Source organism: Vicugna pacos, chromosome 12, assembly GCF_048564905.1.
Source record: "Vicugna pacos chromosome 12, VicPac4, whole genome shotgun sequence".
NCBI classification, from domain to species: domain Eukaryota; kingdom Metazoa; phylum Chordata; class Mammalia; order Artiodactyla; family Camelidae; genus Vicugna; species Vicugna pacos.
The window spans coordinates 49,802,286-49,821,967 of record NC_132998.1 but is presented as its reverse complement, the minus strand read 5'-3'; the positions used below and the strand labels follow the sequence as shown (position 1 = coordinate 49,821,967).

Here is a 19,682-nt window from a genome sequence, read left to right as displayed (position 1 = left end):
TTTCCTTTTCCTTTCCCCAATCGATCACATCAATTCCCATAAATTCACATCTGTATTAATTTCTTGCCATTGTAACAAATTACTACAAACTTAATGGTTTAAAACATCAATTTATTATCTTACAGTTTTGAAGAACAAGAGTCTGAAATGGGTCCCACTGGGCTAAAATCACAGTGTCAGCGGGGCTGCACTCCTTACTGAACCTTACTGAAGGTTCCAGGGGAGAATTTATTTTTTTGCCTTTTCCATCCTCCAGAGGCTGCTGCATTCCTTGGCTTATGGTCCCCTTCCATCTGCAAAGCCTGCAGATGACAATTTGAGTCTTTTTAATGCTGCCATTTCTCTGGTTCTCTTTTTTTCTGTTTCCTTCTTCCTTCCATCCTTCAAGGGCCCTTGTGATTGAGCCCACCTGAATAATCCAGAATAATTTCCTGGATTAGCTGATTAGCAATCTTAATTCCAACCTCAACCTTAATTTCCCCGTCACCATGTAACATTCACAGGTTCTGGGGATTAGGATTTGGACATCTTTGTGGAGCCATTATTCTATCTATCACATTATGTAATCCAAATCAATTAAAATATCACTTCCCCTGTTCTTGCTCCTCCCCCTCCTCACCTTATTTCATAATTTAGGACCAATCCTATGCAAAATCCTTTTCCCTCCAAGCAGTTCTGGGGGCCCTGCCGGGTATCTTGCATGTACTTAAACCAAGTCATGTTCTTTTTTTTTTTTTTTTTAACATACCACATGTACCATTATCCCTCTTTCCCTCCTTAGCCTTTTTCATTAAATGCAAGCATGCCCTCCGGTTAGTGATGTAGCATCAGAGGATCGCTGTTCCCAGCCTTGCCCACCATCTGCTGATACTGCAGAGTGGCACTCAAATCCTGGAAGCATCAACTCTTTGAAGGAAAATGCTCCTCTCCACTTTTTGTGTTATGTTCTACTAAAGGATTACACAGCAGAATTGTTTGTTCCCATCTTAGAAACTTTTTTGAAAAAATTAGTTTTTTCTTTAAAATATAGATCTAGAGAGGAGACAAATTGAACTGGCAAAAACGATGTGTACTCAGCATCACTCCTCCCCAAGGATGACAAGTGCCTGGTTTGGGTTCTGAAATCTACAAATTGAGTCACTGACTCCCTCTTCTCTTCGGTGAAGTTTTCATCCAGAAGGCTCTTCAGTTAGGCTGGATAGAGTCTGGTGGACCTAATCACCATCACACAGACTGGGTCTATGTGAATCCAGTGATGGAAACAGCTTGGCTTAAATGCAGTCAACTGCAACCATAGTCTCTCATACCTACTCCTTTACTTTTCCATAATCACAAAACTGGCCCCTCAGGGGAGGTTTCTTGATATTTAGAAATTGCAGTGGCCACCACCATCATCCTGTTGTCCAAATAATCCTCTCCAACCCAACGTGACGTCAGGGATTAAGACTTAAATCAGTGCCACTTTTCTATTTGAGGATGTGCAGTGCTTTTCTGTGACTGTTCAGATAAAAATCCAAACAATCTATCATTCCAATATCTTCCTAATATTTGTAACATGATTTCCATTGTTTTGTTTTTAGCTACTGCCTTTCTTCATCCTAGTCCTGATGTCACAAATTTTCTTTTTCAAATTATCTAAGTACCACCATCTTTAAGTATCCACCACAAATCCCCACTTCCTCTCAAAGCAGTTGTGAAATTTTCTGGAACAGTTTTAAGTCTTTTTAAAAATTCAGTAAATCAGTTGATGCTTGAATGATCGAATAAGTTCAGATTTTGTTTAACAGATGTCAGCTGATGCTTTCTAGTACCTAGCTGAGAGAAGTATTCTCGTCAAAGTAAAAATTGAACAATTCATCCTCGGATTAGCATTACTCTGCTATTAACCCTTCAGGCTAGCAAACCACTGATAACCGCCCGAGGTGTTAACTCTATCCTTTTTTGCTAGACTTAAACTCAATAATTCCAGGTTAAGTCTCATCCGGATATCCTCAAAAACTGAATTTGGCAATTCTGTTATTTCCTGCCTGTACCCAGTACCTCTAGCGAGTCTCCTTTCCTAAGGCCACTGCCTGCCTTTTTAGAAAAATTCCCTTTTGTCAATTGTTCCAAACTCCCAACCTTTTTCAGCTGCCTTGTCTTCAGTTCCTTCTGGAACTGACTGCAGCTCTTTCAGGCTAGTTCAGAAATATAATTCTCTAGATACCAGAATTTTTCATAAAAACATTTATTTTATTTCACCATTCATAGCCATACCAGGTCAAATTACTGCCATATAATTATTAATAAATTATGAAATTAGTTTATCTGAAGGTAACGTGATCACTTTCGCTGATAGGGAAAATAGGGACTATAATTCAATAACATTTGAAGAAGGAAGTATTTCTTCACAAAGCTTTCTAGCTGAACAATGCTGCATGATTTCAAAATAACAATCATTTTGACAACAGGAAAAAAGAGCTTCAAGGGTTCTGAAGCATGTCTTTACCCTGATGCATGTTTAGAGATCTCTCATGAGGAAGAAATAACCTTTCTGGAGGAAAAAATACCAGTGTTGCTGTGCTTGTTGATAAAAGCAAATAGTTTCAACAAAAGAACCAAGATTTAAGACACTGTGAGCAGAAGACCAAAAGATCTGATATTTGGGCACTTAAAAGTTAAATTTGCTGGGAAAATCGTTCTTCAGCAGTTTGAGTATATTTACATGTCATGAAGAGTTTGAAGAGACAGGTGTTAGAGAAACTAAATTCTTTAAAAAGTAAAATTATTGGTGGGGGAGCATATAGCTCAGTGGTAGAGTACATGCTTAATATGTACCCAAGGTCCTGGGTTCAGTCCTGGGTACCTCCATTTAAAAAAAAAAAAGGAAATCATGTTTTGGGGTCTTCACTGTTGTCTCTGACCTACCAGAAAAGAGTTACTGAGCTAAAGTAAGTCGTCTTATCACCATTTCAATTAATTGTAAAGACACATGAAGGGCTATGATGAAGGGACCTAAACAATGACTCATCACTGCTTCTGACACCATGAACAAGCCCTGGATTTATCCGCACTGTTGAAACTGGCTGAAAATCTCCTCACATAGAGTCCTTACCACACCCCTAAGACAAGCAGGGTACAGTACTCCCCACACAAAAATGACTTGTGCAAAAGTTAGAATGGAAAATATCTGAAGGCCATCACTTGTGAATGATCTCCATTCTTGTTTTTTCAGTCACTGAAGAATTGCAACATCCCACACTTTTTCTTCTTTTCTTTTCCTGGGCATCTGTATATTATTGTTTTCAGACTTCTCTTCCTGACCTTTTTCTCTGTTGAACGACTCCAAACCCCACTTTACCTATTGCCTTGCAAGACTCCTATCTTTGGATAATGAACTGCCTTCTGTCTTCTTTTCTTTCAGAACCTCTTCCTCCTTTTACCTCCTAGATAATTTTCAAGTTTTTTTCCACACAGATGACAGTGGAAAGAGAGTCTTTGAAAGGAACCAGAGGACTAGCACAAAGGAGCATTTCATAAGTGTAAATTTCCTTTGGCATTTGCTGATTTATCATTATCATGTACTTAAATTTAGCAACCTACATCAAAATGTATCTGAGTTGGTATTAATCTGAGACGTATGAAATTGTTTACCAAGCATGGAAATTGGTGCTACACGGAGACAGACCTTGATTAATTATGACTTTTAGTACTCCCATAAGCCTCTCTACTGAAAGACATTCTTTTTCCCATATCCACGGGGAAGTGTACACATTGGGAGACAGTGGAGGTGGCATTCCCTCAATTTCCTAATTCTTCCCCCTGACCTTTACTCTTCCATCCACCTATAAGTCCATTTAAGGCTATTTATCTTATATCATCCTTGTTAAGCTTATGTCAGCAAATGTAGACTTTCAGACCTGCCATATTTCTGCCATAATTCTAGGCGGTATCAGTGTGCATGTGAACAAAGATAACATCCTAACTTCAAACTCCCTAGACCTCTTTCACCGTACCCCTTCCTCCTCTGCACTACAGCCCTCCTTCAAAGGACATCCTTTTAATAGTTCATTCAGAAATCTCAAAGTTCCACATTCCATCCTTTGTAAACAAATTTGAGTTTTTTCATTTCCCTCATACAGTCCTTCCCACCAGATCTGCAAACCCTCCAGTCCCTGGATTTCCCCTTTCCTTTGGTGAATCAGTCCCATCCTAGGTTACCTTCCTTCCTTGCTGAGCTTGGTCTTCAAGGTTGTGCTTCTGAAGTTTAGTGTCATCAGCAACCTGCGAAACCTAAATCCTAGAGCAGTGACAGTTAACCTTCTTTGTTTCTAGTTTGATAGTTGAGAATACAGGATTTAAAAAATCCCCTAATTCTTTGATTTCACGGTACTATAAATTCACGGTTTTCAGCTTTGGGTAGGACCTCAGCATCCACTTCACACTTACTTGTCCTTGATCAGTTCCTTCTACCCTTCCCCTCAATATCCACTCAGAACTTGCACCTCATCTTCACTCAGGCGCTTCTTTTATTCTCAGCAGACGTCAAAATCTCCTACTTTATACTTCATCAGGAAGAAAAAAAAGGTTTTCTCTTTAACTCTCTACATCCTTACCCACAAAATCTATTATGTGTATGGAAAAATAGCTAAAAACTCATTTTTATTCAAAGGAAAAGAACAAGCTCTTCCTCGGCGCTACCTACGGAGGTGGCAGCCATCTCCTAGTCAGCATCATGGCCGCCCTCAGACCCTTCGTGAAGCCCGAGATCATCAAAAAGAGGACCAAGAAGTTCATCAGGCACCAGTCAGACCGATATGTCAAAATTAAGCGGAACTGGTGGAAACCAAGGCGCACTGACCACAGGGTGTGCAGGAGGTTCAAGGGCCAGATCCTGATGCCCAGCATCAGCTATGGGAGCAACAAGAAGACAAAGCACATGCTGCCCAGCGTCTTGCACAAGTTCCTCGTCCACAACGTCAAGGAGCTTGAAGTACTGCTGACGTGCAACAAATTCTACTGTGCTGAGATTGCTCACAACGTCTCCTCCAAGAACCGCAAAGCCATTGTGGAAAGAGCAGCCCAGCTGGCCATCAGAGTCACCAGTCCCAACGCCCGGCTGCGCAGCGAAGAAAATGAATAGACAGCTCGTGCACATTGTATTTGTGTTAATAAAACCACGAAACTCAAAAAACAAAACAAAAAACAAACAAACGAAAAACAAAGGAAAAGAGCAAATGTGCCAATATTTAAATTATTTCCCATCATTTTAGAGGTCCTAACCCAGCTGAGAGCTTAGAATATGAAAATAGACCAGATCTGATCTGAGTAATTACAGACAACAGGTGTTCCAGTCTTTGTAGTCCTGCCTAGATAGGGGCTGGACAAAAACACTACCTACATCCCCATTTATTGCTTATAAACCACATGTATACTTTAAATTCTGACACAGTGCAGTTGGGTTTATAAAATGGGAAACACGGGGGCTGTGCCACTTTCAAGTTGAAAAAGACAGTGCATCTTTGATCACTGAGATGGAGAGACAGCTGCTGGGACTTCATTCTCCAAGTTCACATCTTCCGAGTCTTCGCTTTCACTTTTGTCAAGACAGCTATCTCCTGGTATTGTTGACAACTCAGGGACACCACAGTTGTTGTCTTGGAGGGTCTGGACTCTGCATCCAGACAATCCAAACCAATTTCTTGCAACAATCAAGAGAAAATATTCCGCTAATCATTTAGAAACTGCTTCCCTCCAGTAAAAGAACTCGGTATCATTGATCTTTGAATGCTTTATAACAAGCAGAAGGATGTGCAATAATTTAATGAATTACATTTCTACTTACAGATTGAGAAGGCACAAAGCTAATACAGATGGCTTTGCTTTTGAAAAGACTAGTAGAAAATTGCAAGCTTTCAGCTGTGCTTCCAGTTTATCAAGGCTCAATATTTCTTTCCTTTCTGAAATATGAAGAAGTATAATAGTCTAATGTAAGCAAAAAAAAAAAGTTCAATACAGCAGTATGTTCCATTTCATAGTTCTGATTTTTTTTTTCCAAAAATTTTTTCCCTTGGTTTTTTGTTAGAAGTAGTGCATTTACATTGACTAGTTCAGATTATGTTACGAGGAGATGAAACATTGCATTTTTCTTCAACTTTTCTGGTAGCCAGCCAAAACAGCAGACTCCAATGCAAGAGAAATTTTAGGTTTCACCTTCAAACGAGCCAAGGATCTGTCCAAAATATTGACAGCCAGGGTAAAAATTGATGTGCAAGATGGAAAATTTAAAAATGGGTTAAGTCTCTGAAATCTTGACACTGTCTCTGTCTTCAGCACACGATATTATTCTCAGGGGTAGCCGTTTTCTACCGCTCTGCCCTTTTCTCTTGTGATTGGAATTTCTGTTTCTATACCTGGTAGAGTTTCAGCAGTTCAGGGAGCTGGACTTTTCCCAGATTGCTAAGACCTAAGCCCGCATTTCCCTCACTAGGTGGGAGATGCAACATCTGGCCTAGAGAGGGCTGAGCACACAGGACCATGATGGACTCTTTCCTTGGTCAAGGACCCACCAGCTCACCAGTGCCCCCAGCAAGCATCCAACCCTCCCCTGCCACTGCCATCTCTTCCTCATCCTCACATCTCAGCTTTACACCACTGCCCATCACCATCCTCCAACCGGCAGCACCTGCCCTGCAGACTCTGGTCTCCAGGCAGCACTGGGGCCAATGCCATGCCATCAGCAGAAGCTGAAGCCAACCTGATCTGATTCATGATATTCTTAATTTCTAAAGTTAAAAATTGTTCTTTGATTTTTCTTTTTTCATAAGATTCCATTTTTGTTTCATAAGCAGATTGTCTTCTCTTATATCCTTGATGATATTACCTGTGACTTTTTTGGTTCTCTGTTCCACTCATTGTTTCTGTCCAAGAATACTTAAACACAACAGGGACTTTGATTGGGTTCTCCTTGCATAAAATTTGTCACCAGATAGGTAATTTTTTTAATTCAAATCCTTCCAAATATCTTTACCTTGCTTGGATATCCAAAAACTATACAAATCAGCTTACATGGGTTATTAAAGAGAGAAGTCTGAAAATGTATATCCACTAATACAGTTCTAAAATCTATATGATCAAATCTCTAAAATCTTTGCTGTTTCAGCTGAACACTTTAATTGCTTCTCAATAACACCTTGATAAAGTGAATGTTTTCAGAATGGTGAGCTATTTAGTATTCCCCTGGGATGACATAAACAGTCCTTCCACGCTCCACTGTGCCTAGTTTATGCCTGTGTTTAGCAATCATGAAGTAGGCTTTGGAGTTTTTAACTCCACTCCTTCAGGCATTGTGCCATGCAGTATTTTGTTTTGTGATGCTGACCGCAGTGTCGACAGAGAATTGCAGCTGTGAGCTGACGACTGAATTAGGAGTAACTAATTTAGTTGTGCACAAGTAATAGATTCTTTATGGTACTTACCTGTGATTTCCCCAGCCTCCCTAAAATCACTGAGGTAGGTGAGAATTAGCTACTCTTCCTGATTTCACTACCCGGTTATAATGATACAAATTTGTAATTCTGCCACACATATCAACGTTCATTCAACAAGCACATTTTAGCAAGGAGGCGCAAAGAGATTATACAACCCATTCTGTAAGATCAGTGAAGTCCCAGCAGTTGGCCCTTTGGGGTGCTCCAACCACCGCCGTGCCTGAAAGGCTCACCAGAGGAAGCAGCAGTAACACTGGGGGAGGAATCCTGTTACCCTGTTGTTACAATCGGTCAGTCAGAAGTCCTACTCCACAAGTGGGCCCCAACGCCATTCAGGACTCAAGACAAGACACTGTTTTCATGAGCAAAACCCACTGTACTTAGAAGGCGAATTACCAGGCATCCCATATCAACTAAGCCCCAGATACCTGGAGTGAATGTAGCCCCTGAGCGGTGAGGCCTTGCCGATAAAGTGCAGTCTGTGCATTGTTTATTAGGGAAGCACCGCCCCTATGACTGAAGTTTGCATTAAATTGCACATTCAGACTACTTACATGGTCTGTGCTGAAGTGTTTTCATGCAAAAGTGTTCAAATATAAGAACCATAACAACTGCTGCTGAGTAAATCATCCATTTATCCTTACAATAAAAGTGGGAGGCCATGACAGGAGCACCTTCCCTGATCAGTTACTAACACATCCCTGTCAACCCACTGGGTTCTCTCTCCCCTTTCCTGCTTGGCTTGTGTTACACAGATTCAGTTCCTTCTACTTCTTTGAGCACTTTCCCTGTAGATGTGTGTTCTTGCTGGTCAACCTAGTAGTGGTTACAGTTCATCACCGTACATACCTTCCTTTGCAAGCACTGTAAACTATAATCTCACAAATGCATTTTAAATAATCTGCAGTAAGCATAGTTTATTTTACACAATTCTCTCCTGAGGTAACTGACAACTTAGACTGACTGGAAATCCCAAGTAATTAGTAAACTAAGATGTGTTTTATAGCCGTATCAAAATTATGAATCATCCTAAGTGACTGTCCCTGTGCAGAGTCACTGGCTCATTAAGCACATATGTTTATATACTATACAGTTTAAAACAAGAACATATACTTTTATCCATACTATACTCTAGTTGTTCCATCATACAAATGTATAATCTTTACCAATGAAAATACAGCTAAAAATTCCTAAATTATATCCCCTTTTTAATAAAATATAAATTTTCCCTAAAAATTCTGTAAAACGTTACTGATAAGAATAGAAATAGTAAAAAAAAAAAAAAAAAAAAGAATAGAAATAGTAAAATCAATATATAGAGTTCAATAAAACAGGATGGTTAATTGGGAAGCAATTCTACACCACAAACAAGTAACTAGATCTAGAGAAAACGAAATACGCTTAACTATAAACTACATGTAAAATCATCACAACATATAACATCATCACAACATATAACTTAATATTTGAAAGGTAATCAAGAGATTTGTAGAATATGAAGACTATTGAGAATAGAATTTCAAAAGTCAGTTATTATGCTGTGGATATTTGAAAATGTAACTTAAACTGAATACAAAAAATAGATTTTACTATACCAAAGTCCAAGAAAAATGCAGGCAGTGAAGCAAAAGCAGAATGATTTATTGTGCCACCAATTATAATTTAATGAAATATGCCAAATAACATATTGACTATGCATTTTCTAGCTTTACATGGAAATAACAGTATAAAATAATAAGAAATTAACTACAAAAGAGTCTTTTCAATCTCCTGAAGAGAAAATTCCTATAAATAACTACATGTGAATATTTATATTAAGAGGGTGGAGGTTTATTTAAGAATACGTGGTCATACAAATATGTTAAATCCTAGAAGAATCTCCTTTTTCTTTTTTAAACAATATGACAGTCTACACATTTTCTGATTATAGTCACTGGAAAACATGACAGTATTAAGAATATATTTGTTAAGGAAAACTAAGTAAAAATGTATCAGTAAAAAATACTACATGCATATTGAACACCCAGGGTATTAGTCATTTTAACATAAAAACAATTTGTAGAATTTAAGATGATTATAGGTGGGTGGAAACATTTTTCCAAGAAAAAGAATATGACTCAGAAATAGTGTTTTAGACTTATTTCTGTCAAAACCTTCCAGCATATTGTTTTCATTATAATAACCTAATTGGAAAAAAAAAATTCCCAAGGCGTAAAGAATTTAGCTAGTGAAGATAGCACTAAAATGTACAGATTTTGCTTCTGAAATTTCAGCAATAAATTTTATTACCTCCTCAGCTCTTGGAGAAGCACTACTTTGAATTCGTTTGGTTCACACATATGTCATTTCTGATAATGTTGCCAAGGGTCTGGATGAATGAAGTTATATGCTGAAATTCATATTCCACAAAGTCTATAGTCTCATTTTTGAACCGCTTCTTATTTGGCTTGACACTGTTTTTTTTTTCTAATTCATGTTATCTTAATATTTAAATTAAAAATTATGAACCTGAAAACAACTCTGTAAGTTTCCCGTTCTGTCTGTATTTCCAAGGAGCAGTGAGGGACATAGAAGAATTTAGAAAGAATGATTACAGCACCTCTAACTGTTAAATAATATCTATTTAGAAGAAAATGTTTCAGTTATTTAGTAAACCAAAAAGAGGTGTTATTTAGAATACCATTTTAGGATACAAATTAACTTTTTACATTTTGATGAAGAATTACTAAATTATTGCCTAGTCCATATAAGTGATAGTGTACTTTTAGAGATCTTTATTTTATTTAATATTTTAAGAAAACATTTCTCTTTCCATATTGTACTGTTTCTAGCTAAACAATAATTCTGTGCAGGTAATAAGAATTGCAGTTGAGAACAGAATAAAAGAACAGATAGAACTGGTCACTAGAAAATGACATTGTGCTCTATTGAACAAACGGCAGCACACGATGTAGAAGATAAGAATTCACCAGACAAGTCAGTGTTTAAATAAGCATTTTAGGAGTAAATCTCCATCATTCTAAATAGTTCAGTTGCAGAAAACATCTCTAATCACACTGCGTGCAAAATTTCTCTTGTATATCCTTTAATTCATTTAACATGTTCAGATAGTTGAAACAAGTTGAGCTATTTCATTCTCACAGGCTTTGGGTCCAAGTCCAATTCATCAGATTGAGAATGGTGGCAATTATACTTTGGGGAATGGGGAGCAGAAAAACAATGGACAAGAAACTTGGTTACTATATAGCTGTTCTCCTGTCACTTGATACAGATGTTACTTTCCTGTGAAGACTAAATTTTTAAATGAACTCTAAAATATACTCAAGATAAGTAAAAAAAAAAAAGTCAAAAAAGAGAGATATTTATAAACGTATAAACAGACAAGGATTTGTACATGTGTATGAACCTACACAGACACTTACATCTGTCTTTCTGAATGTTTCTCTTTCCAGACTCAACTTTTTTGAGAAAACAACAAACAGTAAAGAGAGCCCTAGAAAAATATATTCCAGTGTTCGATACTTTACATTCAACTCATCTCTCCTTTAAAATGCTTAGCACTGATAACACACTCATTTTAAAAAACTAAATCCCCCATGGAGTACGTAAGATATGAACAAAATCTTCATCATCTACTATCCCTATGCTTAGACCTTCATAGTAATCTTCAAATTCACCGTATGACACTTCTTCAGACTTGCTGCAGGCATCTTTTAATGTTTCTAGGAAAGATGATTTGATTTCTTCCTCTGTGAAATGTCCTGTAAAACAGTACTGTGAAATAATGTCCTTAAAAGTCCAGTAAAACAATTGATGATGATAAAGAAATACCTAGATCACCTTATGAAATACTCATCACCTTTTGAAATCTTTTCAACAATCTGACATCTTATGTCAAACTGCCCTCCAATTTATTTAAGCATTTTCTTGCATGGACTAGAATTTAATCATGAGGACTTTAATACACATTTGAGGCATCTTTTAAGCCTCTGACAGGGTGTCTCCTTTAAGTGCAGGCAAAATAATAGTACTACTGTACACATTCCTGTAATTTTTTGATGATTTAGGGGACTCGGTTTCATTCCCATTAAAAATGAGGAAAGAAGAAAACAAGTAAATAATATCAATGATTTATAGGCTGTTAACACAGTAATGCAATGTGTGAACGGCATTAGTTACTTTATGAGGTGGTTACTCATAACTGCAGCTAGAAAATATTACTGTAAACACCAGATTCAGAGGCCTGTGAACATTTTTGCTGGAAGAACTTTCCATTGATTAAATCATTATGTTTCAATCTCTGACATTAAGTAGAATGTTTCCACTCCTCTATTAACATTAAAAATTAAAATTATAGGGCAGTAGTATTCTATAGTATTTAACAGTATATAATCAAAATTATACATTAAAAAGAAAGTATTCATAAAATATAAATTACAAATGGTCAACAAATAAGCAAAACTATGCTTAACCTCCCTAGTAACCAGGGAAATGCAAATAAAATTTTTTTAGCCTATCAGACTGGCAAAAATCCAGGGTGCTGGCGAGGTGGTGGGGGGAGTTAATTTCCAGTTAGTGGCAGTATAATCTAGTTTAGCCGTCTTACAAAGCAATTTGGAGGTATCAATTAAAATTTGAAATGTAGATACTCTAGGTCTTGATATTACCCCAAGGAAACAGCAGAAAATGGGCCTAAGGAGTGACGAATAAGCATGTTGATTGCCTCACTGGTTGCACGTCAATAAGAAGAAATGAAAAGTCTACCAATGGAAGACTAACTAGGTAAATTGTACTACACTGGTTTTTAAAAACCATGATAGGCAGCAGATAAAAATAAGGTGACTCCATGTGGATTAACATGGAAAAGACACCAAAACATACTGTCAAGTGTAGAAAGCAAACTACACAGCAATATGGTTAGTGTATTTTCCACATCAAAAAAGCCATCTTTGTACACATGAAACTAACATTGTAAATCAACTATACTTTGATAAAAAATAAGAATTAAAAAATTAAAATATCTTCCAAAAGTATTAGATATTTATACTACACATACAGCTATGAAAATTCATACAGTAAGGACCAAAATATGTATATTAAATGATAACGTACCTCTATAGAGGGAAATGTAATGGAAAGAGGGGAGTTACTGTGGCCAAATGCTTGCTTTCTAATAAAATTTTATTTATAAATTAATTATGCAAAAATTAAAGCCAGAAGAAACACAGCAGGTGTTGAATCTCTAGAATTACTCTGAGCTACTTTCTGTATCTTCAAATTTTGGTAGACTTACGTATGTTCATTATATGTGAAGCTCCATTCCTAGAGAAAGACGTTCCCTGATTACACCTTAAATCTTCAAGCATAAGCAGATACAGTAAAATTACCTAGAGAATCTGCACGTGTCATTATCTGTTCTCTAAACTTACTCTGTGTTTCTGACTCAGATTTGTTACTACTATCTCCTCAACAGGAAACAAAAGTTCAATCTCAGTTATAAACATCAAAGAAAAAAATAAGTTCCAGCAACAAGCCTAAGAATTTTTAGATGAAGAAGGTCAAATAGCTCTTACATTTCTGGTTTAAAACATTATTGTTTATTTCTTACCTTAACGGCCTCAAGTCCACATTATAAATTAATACAATTTAAAGATATTACTATTGTTAACTAACATTTTAAAAACCTAATGCATTTTGACTCATAATAATTACCTGAAATTACTTGAGGATGCTTCTTTGCACAATAACATTTTTTTATGTCTATCATAGACACACTGCCTGTTTTGTTAAAATCCAGTTTCATAAAAGCCTAAATAAAGAGAGAAAGGTTATTTTTTTCCCCTATGAAATCATTAGAGCCTAATTTTTCTATTCTACAATAGGGTATTTTTGAGCTCTAAACAGGACAGTTTAAAGTAAATCGGTATATGAAGGAAGCATCCTCAATACAGGGAGAGAGACATTAGGTAACCTGCACTTAAGTATTAATTCTACACTTTCTAGCACCTTGACCTTGAGAAAGTAACTTAATCTCTGTTGCCCTGGCTTTCCTCTTCTGCCTACTGAGGAGTTGAGCAAAAGACCTCTCAGGTAACTTTCAGCTCTAGGATCCACATGAAATTGATAAATGGCCAAGACAAATTGCCAGGACTATTTTGACTCAAAAAATGAACTTGCAGATATTCCAACACTAAAATCAATGAGAAGGTGAAAGAATTTCTAAATGGGTTTTGCTACTCAATTTCCTGAAATTTAACATTACCTTTTGAAATGCTGGTGGTTGTACTGCTCCTCTAACTCAATGCAATTCTGAGTATCATAAAATACATTTTATTGAGGAGTGGGTTCATAGAGATGCACAACTGACCCAAAGCAACATCCCGCATTTGCAAAAGAGCTGAAACTAGAATCGAGTTTGTTTATTCACAATAATATCGCAGATATATGGTTCCTGTTATGGGCTGAACTGTATCCTCCCCACAATTCATATGTTGAAGCCCTAACCCCCAGGACCTCAGCGTGAGACTGAATTTGGAGAAAGAGCCTCTAAAGAGGTAATTAAGTTAAAATGAAGTCATTAGGGTGGGCCTAATGACAGTATGACTGCTGTCCTCATAAAAAGAGGAGATCAGGACACAGAGAACACAGATGGAGGGCTGACAGTGTGAACACGCAGGAAGAAGACAGCCAGTTACAAGCCCAGGAGAGTAGCCTCAGGAGCAACCAAACCTGCTGACACCTTGATCTCATGAGACAAAACAATACTGCTGTGTAAGCCACCAGTCTGTGGTTCATGTCATGCGAACCCGAGCAAACTAAGACCGTACTTTGAAAGTCTACTTTTGTACTCTCTTCCAGTACCAAGAATTAAGAAAGAGAAACCCAGCCATCACTTTCTACTCCTGATACCCAGATCTATCACCAGGACATGTAAAGTACAAATAAATGCAGATTTAAACATACTACGTGGTGGATTTGTTTAACACATGGTTTTAATTTTGTCTTTTGGCCAGTAAAGATAAAGATTTTGATATTTTTCTATTTGAGACTTGTGCCTGATGTAACTGTTTATACTACTCTATACATAATAGCTATGTTTCAACCTTAGGTAGATATATACTTTATAGTAGATACATATGCAAAAGGAAAAGAAAACTACTTTGCTCGAAAGTATGCTCTAAAAGTGGCTGTCAGAACCTAAGTACCATAAACTCTCCTACAAAAATCAGGTCTCCTGTTTCTATTATAATGTAACATGGTCATTTTTACATTTAGCATTCATATTTAAAAAGTAGAGAAACATCTTTTAGTCATCATCCTAAGATAATATGCATGAACCTTGACACTGAGACAGCTTTATAATGCTAATAATTTTACATGTATCCTCTCATTCAATCCTTATACCAGCTCTGTGAGATAAGAAACTGAGGCTTGGAGCTATTTACTAACAGATATAGACATATAACTATATGGAGCCAGCAGTTTTTGGAATTAGTAATTTGTGAACTGAAATTTAATCTCAGATTTTATTTTCCTTTTATAATATTTTCCTAACTTATGCACAAGTAATTTTTGCTTTATCCTGGGTAGATTTGTATGGGTATGTGTGTGTGTGTTTTACTAAACCCAAAATACATTACAAGTAAAGGGATTTAAAACATTTTCGATGATAATTCATTAAAGTTTTAAAAGAATGTACCTGGAAGGGTGGGTATAACTCAGTGGTAGAGCACATGCTTAGCATGTATAAGTTCCTGGGTTCAATCCCCAATACCTCCATTGAAAAAAATAATAAAAGAAAAGAAAAGAATGAACCTAACAATCTATTAAAAGTAACTATTTGAAAGAGTACTTAACAAGTTACCTTTCGAACAAATGACTTCCTATATTCATTCATTTCACCAATAATGGCACGTTTGAATTCTCCGTAATCAACCTTGCCATTGTCATTGTCATTGTCATTTAGAATTAGCCACAGAGACTCAAAATCCTAGAAATAATCACGTAGAGATCACTATTACACCTTTAAGTTATATATGGCCACAATAATCCTCACAGTAGTATTTTGTTATATCTTTTGTAGCCCAGACAAGGTAGTGGACTTAATAAGAAAATTCCAGAAAGTTACATTTAAATCCAATGAAAGATACTAAGAAAGCTATTTAGAACTCTGTTGTAGACAGTTCCATAAAGTTAAGAACCATTTAGCAGCGGCAATAAATTACAGATTTTTTTTAAGTTTAGTTTGATACAAAAAAAAAACCTTACCAATTACTTGAATTTGACCATTTAATTATTTTTAATGTATTATATCTGTGATAATTAAGAAGTCACTTCGTGTCCTGGAATGCCTCCAATTGCATTAGGTCTACTAATTGTATTTCTTCTAGTCTTCATACTTGAAAGTATAGATTTGAATGACTCCAAAGTTATTACAGAATTTACATGGAAAGGTGTTGTTTTGAGTAAATCCTTATACCAGTTTATTTATTTTACCATTGCCACTTATTTCTTTGGCAAATGTGCTATTTAATAGAATATTCTATTCACAGAGCTCCTACCAAAAAAATTACATCATAAGATTTTCTTAAACTCAAATAAAAATATTTCCAATGCTCTTGTCAAGTTGTTAGCTTTAAACGAGCGTGTAAATAAAACATCTAGCAAGATGACTAACAAACAATGGGTCCACCCTAAAAATATTCTCTTCTACTTCCTCCTATTTTTTTCAATTAAAACTTTAATAAGAACAACTTAAGATGCCTTGCCTTTCCACAGTTCTCGACAACCCATACTTTTTTTTTTCGTCTGTTGTAATATCCTGTACATAAACAGATTTTAAGGTCTATAAAATGAACTTTAACTGTGAAAGTGAGCTTAACCTTTAAAATCATAAGTAATATGGAAAAAATTCATGGGATACTAGAATTAAAAGATACTGCTTGAAGCATGAAAAAAAAAAGCAACTTTCAAGAATTGAATAATTTGCCAACAGTGGCAACAGATTTATATAAGTCTCTTTCCAAAATATGGTGCAGAATGGAAAAAGATAATTCAGCTGATAAAAAACTAAGGTAAATTTATTGATAGTAGCTCTCATAAATTGGGCTATTTAGGGGGCAAATTTTTTTTTATTTCAAATCAGCAAGAATAACCTTGCCATCCCCCAAAACTAGCACCAGAATTAGACCCCAGGTTGGTGATTCTTATGTTCTTGTTTTTGCTTCTCATTGCACGGGCAGTCTCCAGTGATATTACAGAGGGGGAAAAAAAAAACAGGGAATATTATTTCAAAAATGAGAAAAAGGGGAAACTTACTCATATTTTCATAATACATGTTTTCCCTATGTTAGAGGTCAAATAATTATTTTAGTTTTTATTCCTGAATCTAATCATAAAAATTAGGTAAATCAAACAAAAAGAGAAGTATTATGGTAATTCAGAAAAAGTACTAGACTGTTTCAGAATATCTGGATTCTGGTCCTCCCTCAGTTATGAATTATCTGTGTTATTGTGGATAAAGACATCACATCTTTCTAATTTTCTATTGCTGTTTTTTATTATTATTATTATTAAAAGGAAGAGATGAAGTTAGGTGATCCCTAGTGTGTGTCACTAGGTGGGACACAAGATTAAACTTTGTAAAAAACACAAAAGACAGGTACTTCACGAGAATGGCAAGCAACACCATACTGGCACAGAATTTTACAGGTGATAAGGCACATTTCCCATGTAATTTTCTCTTGTGAGCTTCAAAGCAACTCTGACGATATCTGGATTGCGCAGGCAGAGCCTGTCAACCAGAAAAGTGAAAAGACCTATTCAAGATCACACAGTTCAAGTATTAAGGCTAGAACTTGAACCTGCCTCTCATAAATTCCATTTCCAGTGTTCCTTTCACAAAATATACTGTATCTTGTGACAAGACCACTTGAAACAACAGAGAACAATGCGAGAGGATCCCTTATCTGAAATCCTTGAGGTAGATGTGTTTCAAATTCATATGCTTTTGGAATAAAATCCAAGCTTCTTAACATGGCACACTAGGCTTTAATGGGATGCACCATGCTGGGTCTATTTCTCTCCATTCTTCTCTTTTTCTTCCTTCCATCCATCTGCCCATTTCAACTCATGTATTGTCTATTTATTCAGCACCTGTCAAATGCCAGTTTCTATTCAAGGTGTTAGAAATAGAGCAGGAAACCAGAAGCATCGTGGTCTCTGCCCTGATGGGACTGACATTTTATTTGCAGGCAGAGCTGGAAAATACTTACAAAGTGGCATAAAGAAAACCAAATGGGCAAATGGTGGAGAGAGGACCAAGGATCAGACGGGATGCTCCTTGCGAGGAGGTGTCAGCGTGGTGCTCTCAGTAGAGAAAGCCTGAATGATGAGAAAATCCAGCCACGCAAAGATCCGGTGGAAGATTACTCACAACAGAGGGAACGACATGTGTGAAGGCTCTGGGGCAATTCCTGGAACCCGTCCACTCCTTCTCCCCTTTGTGAAGTGTCTGATCCATGCTCCCCCCTCCCTTCACCTGCTTAATTCCTCCTCATCCTTCAAAACTCAGCTCAGATATCTCCTCCTCCAGGAATCCTATGAACTTCCTTCTTTTTCCCCATAACCTGGCTTGGAATTTATCCCATGTGTTAGGAGCGTTCTCTATTTAATATATCATATTGTTTGTAATCATCTCTATCTTTCTTTCCTTTGATTATGAAGACCCTAAGGGTACAGAGTATGTCTTTTCAGAGCTTAGAACAACGCCTGCTTCTCAGGCTCTTGATAGCTATATGAGGGAGGAATGAATGTTGACATTTACAAAATCAACAGGACTTGCCTGATGGCTTAACACTGATAATGGGGCATCAAGAAGGAGACAAATGAAATCCTAAAATTTTAGTAGAAAAGTGAATAAGACCACCTAAGATTAATATGTCATTCACTACAGAGAATCATCTGTGGTACATACGTTTTCAGATACTTCTAAGTCAAATACTTCTAGAGCCTGCTTAAAATCTGCCTTATTTAAAAGTCCATTTCCTTCCTTGTCCACTTGTCGAAGGTATTTTCCCAATCTAGTCACAATACGAACACCTCTTTTATGTAGCTGTTCTCTTAGCACATCTGTTTAGGAAAAAGAGAGATGGAAATGAATTGTTCCTATGCACAAATGTATCAAATTGCAGTTGTCTCTCTGGTAAGAAAATTAAAGCTGGTATCACTGATGTAAGGGATGTGAATATGCAACCAGAGCATATGTATGACTGACAAAAGGCTTTGAAAAACAGAACGCTTTTAGTAATGGGGGTTAAAAATCACATGTAAATATACCAGAACTATAGCACCACTGTGTGGTGAAAGTGTTACACTTCAAATATAGAGGGAAAAAATGGCTCACTTTAACAGCATGAAAATAACCTACATGCTACAAATCAAATCTTAGTTTTAAAAAATTTTCCAGGCTTCCTCTTCATCGAATGAGCCCATACCTTTAATTTCTTTCCTCTTTCTTTACTGTTCCCAACTGATCTACAAACACAGAGTGATTTGCTTGGCATCAATGTATCCCTTCGAAATTTCTAAAGTAGTTTGAAATCTTCGAGTTGGAGCTTATATATTAAACAGCATCAAGGCTTTGGAGTGCTATCTTGTACATTTAAAGTGACCTTTTATTCTAGGAATTTACAAGAAGGTATCTTCCCAGGCCCATTTTCTTTGTTGGACAGATTTCCTTTGACGCAGTTTGGACCATCTTTACTTAAGAAAATAAAGGCAACTTTACCAAAGCAGTTATTAAGTACAAAGATAATACATTAGATGAAAAATTAATGCCACTAGATACAACAATGACAAACACGGTATTGACCACGCTAGAACAGAGAAACTGATTTACTGACAATGGCAACAAGAATATTTGAGAGTTTCAATACACTCCCAGACGACTTAAATCTGTTTCTACGCTTCTTACTCCTGTATCATCTTTTTGTGATAAATTAGGATTTTTTTAAATTTATAAATTATATATTGATTTCTGTGATTACTTAACTCCTTCCTCCCTTCTTGACTCTGAGATTCAACCAAGGAATTGTCTATGGGGACCTAGTACACTGCAGTGATTACAAGAGTGGACTCGAGAAACAAATTTGTGAAATGTTATATGCATATATATATATATATATATATATATATGTATATTTCACTATTACC

At 36.5% G+C, this 19,682-nt stretch overlaps 2 protein-coding genes and 1 pseudogene across 8 annotated transcripts in view; 1 reads left to right on the top strand and 2 right to left on the bottom strand.

Annotated features, from left to right (window-relative positions):
• The first annotated feature begins 4,676 nt into the window (after positions 1-4,676).
• Positions 4,677-5,122, top strand: LOC102535123 (large ribosomal subunit protein eL32-like). Its single transcript, XM_072973926.1, has one exon. The coding sequence runs from the start codon at positions 4,715-4,717 to the stop codon at positions 5,120-5,122; it is 408 nt and encodes a 135-aa protein (XP_072830027.1). The 5' UTR covers positions 4,677-4,714.
• Positions 5,123-5,372: 250 nt separating this feature from the next.
• Positions 5,373-6,647, bottom strand: LOC102538016 (cyclin-G2 pseudogene; annotated as a pseudogene).
• A 2,442-nt stretch (positions 6,648-9,089) lies between these two features.
• Positions 9,090-19,682, bottom strand: part of CAPS2 (calcyphosine 2) — a 37,996-nt gene continuing 27,403 nt past the window's right edge. For 5 of the 7 annotated variants that reach the window (XM_072973389.1, XM_072973390.1, XM_072973388.1 and 2 more), the window contains 5 exons: positions 18,445-18,599; positions 15,334-15,459; positions 13,182-13,278; positions 12,763-12,825; positions 9,090-11,230 (listed from right to left, as the gene is read on the bottom strand). In XM_072973389.1, coding sequence (XP_072829490.1) covers positions 11,055-11,230; positions 12,763-12,825; positions 13,182-13,278; positions 15,334-15,459; positions 18,445-18,599 — 617 coding nt within the window. In that variant the 3' untranslated portion in view covers positions 9,090-11,054. Of the gene's footprint in view, positions 11,244-12,762; positions 12,826-13,181; positions 13,279-15,333; positions 15,460-18,444; positions 18,600-19,682 lie in introns of all 7 variants that reach the window. The other 2 variants (XM_072973395.1, XM_072973391.1) reach the window with 2 other exon arrangements.

Coding starts and splice junctions, on each gene's coding strand:
- LOC102535123 (XM_072973926.1), top strand. CDS start 4,715: ATGGCCGCCCTCAGACCCTTCGTGAAGCCCGAGATCATCAAAAAGAGG.